The sequence below is a fragment of the Acipenser ruthenus genome, chromosome 1 (genome assembly GCF_902713425.1).
Source record: "Acipenser ruthenus chromosome 1, fAciRut3.2 maternal haplotype, whole genome shotgun sequence".
Lineage (NCBI taxonomy): Eukaryota > Metazoa > Chordata > Actinopteri > Acipenseriformes > Acipenseridae > Acipenser > Acipenser ruthenus.
Genome location: NC_081189.1, coordinates 17,397,939 through 17,413,729, shown reverse-complemented (window position 1 = coordinate 17,413,729; position 15,791 = coordinate 17,397,939). Strand labels below are relative to the sequence as shown.

General features: G+C 35.7%; 1 protein-coding gene across 1 annotated transcript in view; it reads left to right on the top strand.

Annotated features, from left to right (window-relative positions):
- Positions 1–6,515: 6,515 nt before the first annotated feature.
- The window catches only part of LOC117399434 (ras-related protein Rab-3C), a 46,065-nt gene continuing 36,789 nt past the window's right edge, over positions 6,516–15,791 (top strand). The window contains exons 1-2 of the mRNA XM_034924253.2: positions 6,516–6,666; positions 9,104–9,331. Of these exons, the coding sequence (XP_034780144.1) occupies positions 6,643–6,666; positions 9,104–9,331 (252 nt within the window). The 5' untranslated portion in view covers positions 6,516–6,642. The remainder of the gene's footprint in view (positions 6,667–9,103; positions 9,332–15,791) is intronic.

Genomic DNA, 15,791 nt, shown 5'->3' with positions numbered 1-15,791 from the left:
CATTCAAAATCATCTAGACAGCATTAAGAACTGGGCAGACACAAGGCAAATGACATTTAATAGAGAAAAGTGTAAGGTACTGCATGCAGGTAATAAAAATGTGCATTATAAATACCATATGGGAGATAGTGAAATTGAAGAAGGAATATATGAAAAAGATCTAGGAGTTTATGTTGACGCAGAAATGTCTTCATCTAGGCAATGTGGGGAAGCTATAAAAAAAGGCCAACAAAATGCTTGGATACATAGTGAAAAGTGTTGAATTCAAATCAAGGGAACTAATGTTAAAACTTTACAATGCATTAGTAAAACCTCATCTAGAATATTGTGCTCAGTTCTGGTCACCTCGCTACAAAAAGGATACTGCTGCTCCAGAAAGAGTGCAAAGAAGACCGACCAGAATTATTTTAAAAGACAGGCTAAAAGAATTTAATCTGTTCAGTTTTGAACAAAGAAGACTACACGGCGATCTGATTCAAGCTTTCAGAATTCTAAAAGGCATCGACAATATCACCTGTAGAACTCCTCTGTTTGTATCCTGGGACACTATCACCCTTCATGTAAATGTGCTTTATTTTGCTCTTATCTGCCCCCTATTTTACTGCATTTAATCCTGTAATTCAGAATACTGTAATCTGCCAAGTGTTTAACCTGTAGTACTTTGTATTTAATCACATCCTGATGTAACTATCACTTATCTGCTGTATTATTGAATTGTGGTTTGTCACACTTGAACAAAAGTTATTGTATTTCTTGCTCTCATTGTATTACTTGTATTGTAACACTTGAAATGTATTTGCTTACGATTGTAAGTCGCCCTGGATAAGGGCGTCTGCTAAGAAATAAATAATAATAAAAATAATAATAATAATAATAATCAACCTAAGGGACTTTTTCGACCTGAAAAAAGATACAAGGACCAGGGGTCACAAATGGAGATTAGATAAAGGGGCATTCAGAACAGAAAATAGGAGGCATTTTTTTACACAGAGAATTGTTGGAGTCTGGAACCAACTCCCCAGTAATGTTGTTGAAGCTGACACCCTGGGATCCTTCAAGAAGCTTCTTGATGAGATTCTGGGATCAATAACCTACTAACAACCAAATGAGCAAGATGGGCCAAATGGCCTCCACTCGTTTGTAAACTTGCTTATGTTCTTATGCTCTTAAGAAGGGGAAGTTAGCGTCTGTTTAATTTTAAACTTAAACATATTGGGATTTTTTGTAACCAATCAAAAAGCCAGCATGACTGTTGTTTTTATGAACTACTTCATGTATAGCATTGATATGCATAAGCACTGACTGTAATACAGACATTCTTCTTTGTGTCTTTTCTTTCGTTGTGAAATTGTTCACAGATTTTACGTACAGTAACTATCAGTTTGAATATTTCTATATCGTTTATATTGCATATTTTATGAGATATATAAAACTAATAACAATGACTGTTGAATACCACGTACGATGTGTGTGCTGTGAAAAAGCAATTTTCCTCTTTAAGTTCTGAAGATACCTGAAATGCCTGAAGTCTTTACTGTCAGACTCCATTAAAATTGTGACAGCTGGAAACTGAGAATTCAAAGCAGAAGGGACATTTTTAAGGTCAGAGGGACATCTTTTTTTAATACTTTCAGAACTGTCAGTACCGTAGGGAATAGAATAAAATGTGCCAAAGTCAAATGTTTTTGAATACATTTGCATTGTCATTGTAAAACGGAAGCAGTTAATTGCCTGAAATCCCCACTCTACGTTTGCTCTATATTCTCTTGCTTATATAACCTTGCTTACATAGGATTTATTTTGGACATAATGGGCAAGATTTAACAAAGTTCAGACTGCTTGTCATGTTTGGGATTAACGCTCAGGACGTTCCAAGAGACAGATAGTACAATTACAGAATGTTCTAGCCATTATAGAGATCTATACTCATTGGAAACTTGCTGTGTTTCTGAAAGCAGGATCCTTCCTCTAATCAATCATACACGTAATCAAACTGTTCCTATAAGTTGCCCTTTCACCTACACCTCCCTGTTGTTTCTTTGTTTGGTCCTCCTCCTGCCCTGCCGTTACCTTGCAGCCTGCCTTGTCCAGAGTGCCTCTTGCATGCCAGTTGGCTACAACTGTCATCTATCAATAGCCATTACATCACAGTCAGCCAGCACATGGGGCAGGGGGTCATGGCCCAGTGCCACTTGTCCTGCCTGCTGGCTATAACTGCTACCAAATTTAAAATCATTGCATCACAGTCAGCCAGCACATGGGGCGGGGGTTGTGGCCCAGAGTGCCACTTGTGCTGTTGCTGGTTAGAACTGCTACAAATTTATAATCATTGCATCACAGTTCAGCCAGCACATGGGGCGCGGGTTGTGACCCAGAGTGCCACTTCTGCTGTTGCTGGTTAGAACTGCTACAAATTTATAAACATTGCATCACAGTTCAGCCAGCACATGGGGCGGGGGTTGTGGCCCAGAGTGCCACTTATCCTGCCCACTGGCTATAGCTGTCATCAATCAAGAATCATTACATCACAGTTCAGCCAGCACATAGTGTGGCTATAGAGCTCCAATGGACAAGGCCATTGGCCAAAATATATTACATTCCTCATTGGCATGGCCTCTGTCAAATGCAATAAAGAATCATTCACTTCAAATCTTTTGTGCATATCTCCTTTCTGAATTCTAATTTTTATTGAGATGAAGATATCTCGTAGATCAAAATGTTGATATGACCTGTTGGCATGGTGTTTTAATAAACAAAATTATTTATTTCTCAGCTTATTTAGTGTGCAGGTATTTAATTTCTTTATTCATTAATCTAAACCTGCCATCAAGAATTAACTACGGTGTAAAGATTTTTGGCTATGTATTGCCCTGACTTTGTAGCTCTGTTGCTTGGCACATGCCCCGAAATACTCCCATGTAGGGAGTGACTGGCTTTTCAAAACTCAGAATACAGCTGTGCTCTTGGAGCAATGATAAAACCTTTGTTTCTACTTAATAAGCTGTTTTGAGCCAATGTACAAACCATAATCAAACCAATTATAACTGGTTCTGAAACCAGTTACTTTTGTTAAAAATGAGAAGCTATAACTTAGGTAAGTGTCACGAAATGCATAATAACACACTATACAATTGGAACATGTAGGCTTTCTCCGATAACCACGCTCCTTGTGTGGGGCAGTGTACACATTGTTCCTTTTCATTATACAACCTGTTACTTATGCTTCCCATTTAAACTGTCTCGAAACATTGTGTGATTTTCCTGTGTTTAATATAAGCTCTGAATCAACGCAGAGTTAATGAAGCTGTAAATAGCTGGTGTACATCAGTAGTTTGCTATCACCAGCCCTGTTGTTTGACCTTGTGATGCATGGGTATAACGCTATGTTGCCTGTGAGAATTGAACAAAACTCATATCATTGTTCTTAAATATAACTTACACAAGCTAACTGTATATCTGTGCTGTACGAAGTAATTTCTTGGCTCAGCTCAGAAACTAACATCTACTCTGATGCCAGCTCAGAAACTAACATCTCTGTGCCATGCCGGCTCAGAAAAAAAGCCAACATCTCTGATGCCATGAAAGCTCAGCTCAGAAGTAAATAACATCTACACTGATGCCAGCTCAGAACACCAGCTGAGACCTGTGTGTGAGATCACTGATGTATCACATTTGATTTGCTTTGTTCCTGCTTGCATTTTGATTCCTTAATAAACTATTTTTGATTGACTTTATCTGAAGAAGATTTATTATTCTTTGAGAAGAAATCGAACCTCTTACAACGGTATTAGAAAAAGTAATCATTGAGCTTTAAAATAATATTATTATCACTGCCCCACCCCCCTTTTTTACTTATATTTTATACTTTAATTTGAAATATGCAGAACTCTCTGTCAGAGTTGTTGCTGTATTCTGGTACAAAATATATTTCTTTGCTGTAGCTCACTTTCACTGCAGTGATCTAATTGCACACCAAATGATCTGTTGCACAGAAAGTAATTATATATATATATATATATATATATATATATATATATATATATATATATATATATATATATATATATATATATATATATATATATATATATATATATATATATATATATATATTGAATTAACCAATAGAAAACAAGCAAATAACCGAAAGCCCTTCAATATACAATAAAAAGGGGGCCATTATAAATGCTTCTAATACTTATATAGGTTAAGAAAATGGATTGTAAAACCTTGTTTAGCACTGCTTTAAGGTAAGAATAATTGGCTGTAAACATACTTCAATATAATAATAAGTGAAAAACACGAGTGAAAGATTACATCACGTCTCTGTAAATAACTAGATCTAAACACGGAAGGGACAACTCAAATGCTGGATTTTGATTTACAATCTGTTGTTTATTAGTGTTCATATTTTTTTTTCATAGGCCCTCACTAATATTATTTTTTCAGGGCACACAATGTACTAGATATATCTGTTTTCGTTTCTGTGTTTGTTTTAATTTACTATACCGTTAACGTGAATGGTGGATCTAATTTGCAATAACAGATGGCTTTTCCGGATGGAGTCTGTTTTTTTTTTGTTTGTTTTTTTGCTTTGTTTTCAAAGCATAACCTCATCTGGGGTATACAAGATTAAAATAATAAAATAAAGCAGAGAAATCAATGCTCAATGTGTTGCTCATGTTGTAAACAGAGAAGAAATCCTTTTTCCAGCAACTGAATTTGAATGAGAAGACAAGGCACTCAATCTCATGGATCGCTTTATAGTTTCACAAGTGCGTACTGCTAATAGAAATAGTCCCTCATGCAATGAAAAAGAGCTTTGATAAAGGGTTATCATGTCTCTCCGGCTTGACTCCAAGGCAAGGAGTTAGAAGGTTTGTTATTACTCAATAACCTTGAGGTTTTTGCTTTAACTACCTTGGTGATCTTCTTAAAGGGGAAGTCTATTTCAGATTATAATTCATTCTTCTGCCCTGGTTAACTATGCACTTTTTTTTCTTGGTATAGCCATCACATTTTCAGTTTGTGCAAACACATTGAGAGAGGGGTGCAAAACAACATGGAGCACATCGATTTGAACATGTGAAAATAGAAGCTCGTCCATTAGGAATACCTGTCCAATAATAATAATAATAAAAAAAAACCTAGGACACCCAAATTGTTGCCGCGGAAACAATAGCAAATCAGATTTGGGGGTTGACAACAGCTGAATTCATAAGATGAGAACTACATTAAACAGAACAAGTTGGTTTAGTCGCAGTTCAAGTGTCCATACAGGTTTTATAATGTCAACATCTATGATTATAGTGTATTGCCTGGACTGTGGGCAGTCCATCTGAGACTTGTTTTTTTTCAGACTGTATTCCTTCTGGCTCTGTATTACCTCCAAGGAGTCCTATGTTATCAGCCTGTTCCAGGAAGAAACAAAATGAACAGTCACATAGACTGGCCTCAGTGACTTTTTCTAATCACGTCAGTCAAACAAAACAGCGCTGGTTAGTGAGCAGGAAATAGGAAAGAGGTTTTTAGAATTAAGAGTTTCAAAATGAGATTGTAATAATATGAGCAGCATATAACCGTAAAACACTGAACCGTGCTGACTTTAGAAATACAACAAACTTCAGTGACAAACGTTTCGACTGAAAGACATTTAAAAAAAAAGTGTTAAAACGTTTGACTGAATGTAAGTTTCTGTTAGCATTTGTATAATTATAAGCGTCTGCTTCAATTATTTCATAAAGCTGCGTGTATGTAGGGGTTCCTAATTAAAATCAGTTCGTGTCACTTTAAAGGAGGTGCTGCACGGTGTAACCATTGCATTAATTCATCTACGTGTTCTTGTTTGTTTGCTTCACAATTATGCGCCTAGCTGGAACAAGCGAGATCTGATTTGAAAGTGGTGGTAGGAATAATGTTAGAGGAGCTAAGAAATATTTTCATAAACCAGAAACAGTGGCTTGTTTGAGTTTTTTTTTTTTTTTTTTTTTTAACCATAAGAGCAACTGGTTTACCAAGTTTGGAAACCTACAAATTATTTCTCATTTTACATCTATAAATGGAGCTTTACGGGAAGGTAAGGAAATAAAACCATACTGTTTCTTATTGTTAATTACATTATTTAAATAAGGTGTAGTCTGTAGGAGCAGTTAATATTGATTCAAATCTAATTTAGGATAGCAATGCTTTTAAAAAATGCATTTTTTGTTTCTTCTTTCTAATACTGTACATAGTATTTTTAGCATACACTAATATTAAAGTGTACTAGTACTTCAAACATTAAAACATTTGGATCTTACTTTTTGTATTGCAAGCGCCTTCAAAAGCTACAATTGCATTCTAGCATTCAGAACATCGGCAGCTGCTTGTCCGACCATGTGTGCAATGCATCTTGAGTATTGTAGTTTCTTAACTCTTTGCTTTTAAATAAGGCGTGCGCTAAATGTTAGAAAAGTGACTACAAACCCCAAAGGGCGTTGCAAATGTGTGTGTGGATGTTTGCGTGTGTTCGCTTGGCTTGCGAGAAAGGGACAGCTCTGGTGCTGATTTGCAGAGAGGGTCGGGAGCTAGTGAAAGAGCATTTGGCAAGTATAGTATTAATAGCATTGTTACAGAATCTTGGGAAGAGTAAAGACCGACATCATGAGACACGAAGCAACAGTGCAGGTCTGTAAACGAGAATAATTCAGCTGTTGTTTTCTTTTTTTATTCGTAAAAAATAAAGTTAATCACTGAAATTATATATATATATATATATATATATATATATATATATATATATATATATATATATATATATATATATATATATATATATATATATATATGTAAATGTAGCTAGATGTACAGAGCATCTGTAACCTGTAAAACAACATATGCATTTATTTATTTAATTATTTATTTAAAATACAGTTTAGATTTGGCTTGTCTTCACAGGGAGTGGTAACCGATGGAAAGTCAAGAAAGAAGGGCTATTCTACGTGGTTAACATATTGTATAGTAAAGACTATTACTAATATTTATTTGTAATTCTTTTGTTCCTAAGTCAAGGAATAAACGTAATGTTTAATTATATATATATATATATATATATAGCTTGAAATGAAAAATTAAATATTCAGTGCTGTCCTCGGCTCTGGTGAAGAACAAGTAACACATGAGAAAGCTCTATGTGCTACAGCTGTATCGGATGCATAGCACTATAATTAAAAACACAACTTGTCAAAACGAGTCTAATCTGCATGTCCATATTATGCCTAATTTGCATTATATGAATAATATTAAGCATCAACGTCATGAAGCAAAAAACAAAACAAAACAAAAAAACACAATACCCATTCATACTGTAGTATTTATCAGTTTTTACAAGATAAAATTAATGACATATCAAATACCAAAGCGACAGTGCATAAAGTGCAATGTTTATTTATTTATTTATTTATTTATTTATTTATTTATTTATTTGTTTATTTGTTTTTACAGTATTTTGTTTTACAATCTTTGTGCAGATAAAATAACATTAAAGCTTCCATAGATACTTATAAAATTGAATGGACCATATAACAGACAGCGTGATATAATATTTGAAACAAAAAGAAACAGGCCTTATGTACTAAATCTGGAAATGTATCTCTAAGAACACGGGAAGGATTGGGAGAATGCACCTTTTATAGATTGTTTGCCTTCATATAGTAAAGGCTTGTGTTAGTGTGTAAAATGTTTGTTAGAGAAGCAATAAAACTGCATTGTAGATTTCACAAGCAGCACTGGACTGTTAGCTGTGTGCAGCCAACAATAAAATAGACACTGGGCACTGTATCTGTGGAAGAGAAATATACAGCATCCTGGGAAAAGTGTTGGACCACCCCTGCTGGCTTGTGGTGCATGGGGTGGGACACGTATTGTCTATTGACCCCTCTCAGACCCCTTGTTAGGTAAATATCTTAGTGTCCCCGCTTCAAAAAGGGGGGACACTGTATTTAGTTGTTTCACAAATGCAGTGATGCTGCAAATGTTTATATTTGCTACAAAAATGTGTTGTTTTTTTTGCAATGGGGACTTTCAGGACTGGTGCAACATTCAATATGATATCTGTCTTGTCAGTTACTATTGCAGAAATGTATTGGTGAGGTAAAATGTACAGGTTCAATTCTGCATTGCTAGTAAATGGATAACATTTTATTAAAAAAAATCCTTGGAAAGCAAACAAGGAGTATAAGTGGGATTAACAGACCAGGCATGTCTAACCTGAGTCGTTCATCGTTTCTAGAAAATTGGTAACATTGTGTTATCTGCTCATAGAATACATGCAGAAACCCCACAGAGATACCCTACTCAATCAAACCAGATCAGTAGTAAATGACTAACATTGTATTGAAATGGATTACATTGATTCAAAGAACGGACGATTATCTATTCAGGGATACCAAGAAATGTGTCTGTAACATCATTTTTATGCTCTGTTGAATAACACCTAGAGGAGATTCTTATTATGAAAATAATTTCTTGTATTCTGGAGTCCTCTTATCCTGTAAGTGGAAGATATTGCAATTAGCGTGCTCTGTCTATAAATCTGTGCATCTGTGTTCATTGAATTACCAGGGTCACACATTGGCGACATTCTTGTACAATTATCTGAACATGTTTGCAAAAACACAGCATAGCAAAACCTTGATTATCTGAAATTCTGTTTTACAAGTACCAATCATCTTCTGTATTGTTGTCGTAGATTTAATACATCAACAGCCCTTTATTTATGGTATTTACAGTACATAATATATTTAAATGTACAGAAATGGTTATTATTTCTGAAGGATTCTTGATTGAGATTGGGAAAGTCTTAAACACAAATTTGCTGTAGCAATGTGATTAACCAAACAAACAGATTTTGCTAACACCCCTGGTCCCAGTTAGTTTGGAGGAAAGAGGTTGTTAATGTACATTATATTTTTTGTTTGGAAATCTGTGTTTCAGCAGTGTTTGTCAATGGCTGCAATACTTATTGCTTTCTGCAGCAAGACAACATCTAAAATGAACATGAAGATATGAATTCATTTGGCCCTTTGTCATGGATTGTAACTGCTTTTTCTGTCTTTATTTGCAGATGGCTGCTGCTCAAGACACTAAATTTAGCCAGAAGGAGTCATCTGATCAGAACTTTGATTACATGTTCAAACTGTTAATCATTGGCAATAGCAGCGTAGGAAAAACATCTTTTCTTTTCCGTTATGCTGACGATGCCTTTACTTCTGCATTTGTAAGCACCGTCGGCATCGATTTCAAAGTCAAAACTGTCTACAAGAACGAAAAAAGAATTAAACTACAAATATGGGTAAGTTAATCCTTCTGTACCAAAACTTCTAATGCTAATTTAACAGTGCAGAGGAGTCTCCTGGGTGTATTTCTGTCTGAAGATGATTAATAGTTAAAACGAAGATGGAATAAAGATCCTGACATCCTTTTAGATCTTTTAAACAAACATTAATTAATTTTGAATATTGAAAAAATCTAAATTCTTCAGCTAATTATTTGATGGTTTCTGAACTATTTGTACAGCCCAGTGGTATTACTACCATACACGGTTACTGATTTAACAGCAGGCATGTCGCCTGTTTAAAAATCATTCAATGTGATATAAACATACTAACTTGGGTCTGAGCACGAAGCCTGTGTTGTGGATAGAGAGCTGCTCATTAGACTAAAAGCAATGGATTACTGGTGGAGGCAGCAAATGGAAACCGTTTCTCTGGATTCAATTGCAGGCTCTTTAGCTTGCATGGTGTGGCTCTTGGTTACAGAGCAGATGTCATTTTGAGGTCCAGCAGTAAGATCTTCCCTTCCCCTGTCATTTCCCTTTCTGTCTACCCACCAGGACATTTTTAGATGGGCAATTTATGGACTGTTGATTTCCAGAAACCTTGCAGTGTTAGCTGGTTGATAACACAGTGATATGTGTTGTGTTTTTAATCCCATGAGAAGCTAAGGTGTTGCTGCCTTCTTCATTCTATCATAACACGCTGTGGGGTGACGGGGCCCGGATAGGAGAGGTGGAGGCTAAGTTAGGGAGGGGGATTGTCTATACAATGCCAATCTTAAAGGTTTCCCTTCAGTTTACCAATAACATGTTGATCCAATGGGTTTCTGGCTCAGGCACCCATATTTATCAAATTCTATGGTGTAAAAAAAATGTATTACAATATTAGATATTAATAAAGTTGTAAGTCTGTATTTTTATTTTGATAATTCCATACATTGGGTATCAAGAGATGACCACTATTAAAAAATAGTTTCATACCTTGTCCATCCCAGCAGTAAATGCTTGATGAATGCTGGTTCCCCAAGGGTGTGAATTTGAATTTGTATGTAAGGAGGTGATGCTCCAGGCTGTCGATGTAAGTCCTACGATGTTATGTATTAGTTTGATCCTGACAATTACTGACACGTTTTTTCTGTTGTTGTAATAACAGATTTACAGTCAAATGGGCAGTGTACTGGAATACTGTTCTCATATGCTTATTACCTCAATCAAGTTAAACCAGTTTTACAAAAATAAGATTGCAAATCTGCTTGGAAAGTAAAAAGCAAAAAAAAGGGCTGAAGTGCACTTTTCACTGCTCAGAAAGTCACAATATTAGCATGTTATTGCAGAAATATTATTGATTTCAGTGGGCATCGGTCATAAATAGGCTAGATGAATGTTGTTATTCATTGCTTTTGCGAAATAATTGTCCCAAAAGTAACAGCCTCCTTCGCCAGGCCTCCTTCGCCAGATATTTCATTTTAATCAGTGTAGATAATGGATTACACAACGGTACAATACAGTAAAGTACTTGTCTCTAATGAAATATCTTACCGTCCCTGGACTTCCATGCGCTTTGTCTATCTCTTATGTGCAGTTTTAAAATACATTATACTGTCTATCTTGGGTAAGCATTCCGTAATTTCAGGTAGTCTCTTACGATTTAACTTCCTTGGACATTTAATCACTGCAGTGTCAGGGGTAAGCAGATGGAAAGAATGTGTTGAAGTGGTAGGGGCAACTTTCTACCTAAAGACTACCTCGAGCAAGGCATGCAAACAGATTTATCACAGGATAATAGAATATCCATGTTAATTGGTACTTTGTATTTTTGACATTAACCAAGTTAATTAGTTTTAAGAAATGGTTCAAAGATTTGTGGAGATCTACACATAGCAATATTAGATTTTTACAAGGTGGAGGGAGAACAAGAAAAAATATGTATCACCATATTAAATATTATTAAAGTTGATCTGTGTTCTTATTTTGATAATTACATAAGTAGTACTGTACATTGGGTAGCAATAGCTGACCAAAATAGTGTATAACGCGACCATTTTAGTTTGTAGCAGACTTTTGAAAGCTCTGATCATTAAAAGCAGTAGAAGCAGCTCAGACACAGCGGATCATACATAGAAAATTAACTTCCTATGGTGTGAGGATTCATTTAAGACAAGGACATGGTGAGTCTGACCCCTTTAAAAAAGGCCAGTAGCAAGGCATACATTCTGAAGGTAGCTTGAACCCCCCCAAAAAATGAACACATTTTCTGTCATTCCTGGTAACTCTCCTATGACAGAACTGATTAATTTTTAGCAGTCAGGCCAGAATATACTAGAATAAATACATTTTCCTATGGCTGTATGACAGTAATAAGTCTGTTTCTTGGCTTAATTAAGAGTTTGAGATTTAATAATTTTATATGGTCTTTGATCCCCTCTCACTGCACCAGAGGACATGTCTCAAAGTTTCTCTATTAAACTTTATATTTTCCGACATTCTTTACTTTTCTAACCTTTTGAAATATAACTGAGTAATGCAATAGATCAATTCCAGTGACCACGTTTTTTTGTAGGATTCACCTTAAATAATGTGGCTTTAATTTAGCTTTGTATTCCAAAAACTAATGTAAAGGCTCATTCAGGCCCAACATCTTCATAAGCAATTATAAACCTTTGGTCAAAAACCAGAAAGACGTTAAACCAGGAGCAGAATGTTTGTTCTTTACAGACGTTATAGGGAAAACCTTGAGGAGTGAATTTTATCTTTTACATTTCCATGGGGTTGCCAGTACGTGCCAAGTAAACCGGAATCAGTGAGATGTACTAAAATAGAAATCACTTTAATATTTAAAAGAAGAACATGCACACAAAACGTTTGTACAGTATTTGAAGGGAAGGACACAGAACCAAAGCAGTTTTAAGGAAATAATAAATTAAACCTATTTTGGACAAGGTGCCAAAAGAGCATAAGAATTTTTTATTTTTTTGCAAACTTGATACTTTAAGGGATTTAATGTATATTGTAGCATATAGTCAGCATTTCTGCTGAAAACAAACTGAGCTGTTTTAAAAGAGTGAGATTTCCTGTTTGTAATGTACCTAAATGTTTATTTATTTTAGTTTAGTTTGGTTCTCATCTTTGGTTTTCAGGCTACTGAGTTTTATGTGCACTGGAAAGCAATAAATACATAGGTCCTGCTTGAAATATGAATCTGTGTACACCAGTGAACAAAGCAAAAAAAAAAAAAAACACTGAAAACAAAACAAGAAATGGAGGGACTCGGCATGTTCAAGACTGTTCATTAAAATAAAATATATATGTAGTTCTTAGGGATCTCTGGTCACACAAATGAATCTCATCCACTTATCTTGTAGACTGGATTCATATTATATATTTTTGGAAACCTCAGTGATTTACCTTTGTAATTAAAATGATTAGCTTTTCGGAGTAATCTCTTTTCCTCTTGCTGGCTTTACTGAATGCAAGACGTATGGATCAAAACAGCAAACGTTACAAATGGACACTCATCTTAAAATAATTGAGTTACAGGAGTGCCTTCTATATTTCACATGCTAATGGCCATACTGTACCTGTGTGAAGATGCTGGGTAGAGGAGTATATAATGATGTGCTCTGTGGCATTTGGTGGCTTTTAGGGATGGTGCATTAATATGCAATGCAGAGCAACAACCTGTGGACACCAATCACTAGACAGTTATGTGCTCTGCAGCATCCTGTTGTAATATTCCAGAACTAGAATATAACAAACCTACAGTTTCATCCGCTTGGATACGGGTATAACCAGGAACACCTGTTTTTCAAAGCTGCAAGATATTAATCAGCAACCCTCAGTGATGGCCTCCCATTGAAAGCATCTTTAATCAGCAGGTAGAGTCGTGCCTGAGCATGAAGGAGTGTTCAAGGTAAACTCTGCATCTGTAATAGATTTTAATGAGGCTGAAACATTTTAAAATAGTGGGCATGTTTCAGATGCATTTTAAAAATGTTGCTGATATTAAGGAAATATTTATTTGAAGTATATTATATGCATCTCATTATAACAATAACAATAGCAGCCCTAGTTTTGAATTTAAGGTTTTCACAAAGCCTTGTTATAAGTGTAAAATGAGTATACATTATGTGCTGGTGTCACAAAGACGGCCGGAGTGGGTGGCGTCAGACCAGAAGCAGGAAATAAAACGACAGAGAGGTGTGGTTTGGTGGAGCTGAGTGAATGGTTTCGCTCAGCATTTAATAAACAGAACAGAAAATAAAAAGGTTGAACAAACAAACACAAACACAAAACAGGACACGGCACTTATGCCAAAATAAATAGACAAAACGAACTAACACTTAACAAACGGTGCACGGAGACAAACAAACACGGTGAGTACAACACTTATATTTACTTTTCTTTTACTTATTTTAACTCCTCTCTCTCTCTCCCGTTCTCCACTCACGAACACCCAACCCCGAGTGAGTCAAATGTGCATCTATATATACTGTTGTGCTGGGATTCAATTACTAATTAATTATTCACTTGAATCCCAGCACGTGAATTAATTCTGTGCAACCCCATGCTCACATACTATGCTTTAAATGCACGTGCAGTGATGTGCAATCCCGTGCCTAAATACAAATATACAATTTAAATCACACGTGAAACACAGACCCGTTTATATCCTGTGTACCAATCTCTATACACCAACATTAACACATGCAACATACAACACATAACACACAAAATACACACAGGGGCGGGCACTTCGTCACAGGTGGTCATCAGTAACTAAAGCCAAAGTGAGTTATGCAATCCAGAGCGTGCTCGTCCAAATGCCGATCTTGGACCAGGTTGAGCTCTGTCCAAGCTTCAGAAGCTTGGTTCACACAGGTGAAAAAGGCAATTGACCAGACAATGAATGCATATTTAATATATAACACATTTTCTGCATTTTATTTTCATTTGATGAGTATTATTTTATGAAGCACAAAACTATTCAAAAAAATAAAGTTAACTGGATTTGCTGATGTCATGAACATTTCCACTGGGCTTGAAGCATGAAGCCAATAGACTGGGAGTTGTAGGCAGATCCACGAAATACCAGGTTCTCATTGCCATCGAAAATGACATTTCATTGATTTAAATATTAAGCTTGATTAATTACGTTTTTAAAGGTTAAGTGCTTCTGAATAAAAAATACCAAGTGACATTTTTGTAATCATGGAGTTATGAATTGAGAGTGCTTTCATCAATTAGATGTTTTCTTTAATCATGAAATATTTACTGTCTGGCCATTCTTAAAGAAATATGTCAGCATTAATCTTTAAGCAGCAGGGCTTTTGAATTAGTTATATATTAAGAACATAAGAAATTCTAAAACAAGAAAAGGCCATTCGGCACCCCAATGCTCGCTCGCTATGGTGCCAGCGTGGTAGCACTCAGGAGAGGAAAAACAAAAAAAACCCTAATCAGGTTATTAGGGGAAATAAACCCTCTGGGAATCCGTGGCTAAACGGACCACCCTTCCTCCAGGCGGCTAGCTAAAGGTCTTATTATTGAATTAAACTGTCTTGGCTATATAAAATTATATTTGCCTTTTTTATAGCTTCTCTGCACTGTCTAGTTGGCTTAAGAGATGAATCCACTACTACACCCAAGTCCTTTTCGTACATAGCTTCCTATATTTCGTTACTATTCATGCTGTACTTGCCTCTAATGTTTTTGCACCCTATGTGAAAGACTTAGCATTTTTTCACATTAAATTTAATCTGCCATGTGTCAGCCCAAGCTTGAATCTTGTCTAAATCTCTTTGTATTATTGTTATTAAGTTGCTGATTGGGAGTTGGCTACCCCTCCCAGTTTTGTGTCGTCTGCAGATTTGCATAGTTACAGGTTACGTCTTGGTCCAAGTCATTTATATAAACTAAGACTAGCAATGGTCCCAATACTGATCCCTGTGGTACCCCACTTGTTATGTTACTCCAGTTTGATGCCTGGCCTCTAATTATAACACACTGCTTTCTATCTTGTAACCAGTTATGAATCCATGCTGTTACTTTACCATTTATTCCTACTGATTTAATCTTTAGGTATAGTCTTTCGTGCCGTACTTTGTCAAATGCTTTTTGAAAATCTAAGTAGATTATGTCATACGCACTATCTTTGTCAACTCTAGTAGTTCCTTACTGAAAGAAATTTAGTGAATTAGTTAAACAAGATCTACAGTTCCTAAAGCCATGTTGGCTGTCTCCTATAATGTTGTTCCTATAAATATTCCTCCATTTTGGTCCTTACTATAGTTTCCATGATTCTACATATGATTGCTGTTAAACTTATAGGTTTGTAGTTAGACCTATACGTTAGGATAGCAGTCGTTCTTTTCTTTATTGTTAGATAACTGTTTCAAAATGACTATCCTTGCAAAGGTCCTGATTCTTGGTAAAGATCAAATGTGAACATTGTTAACAGCGTTGCAGAAAATGATACAGG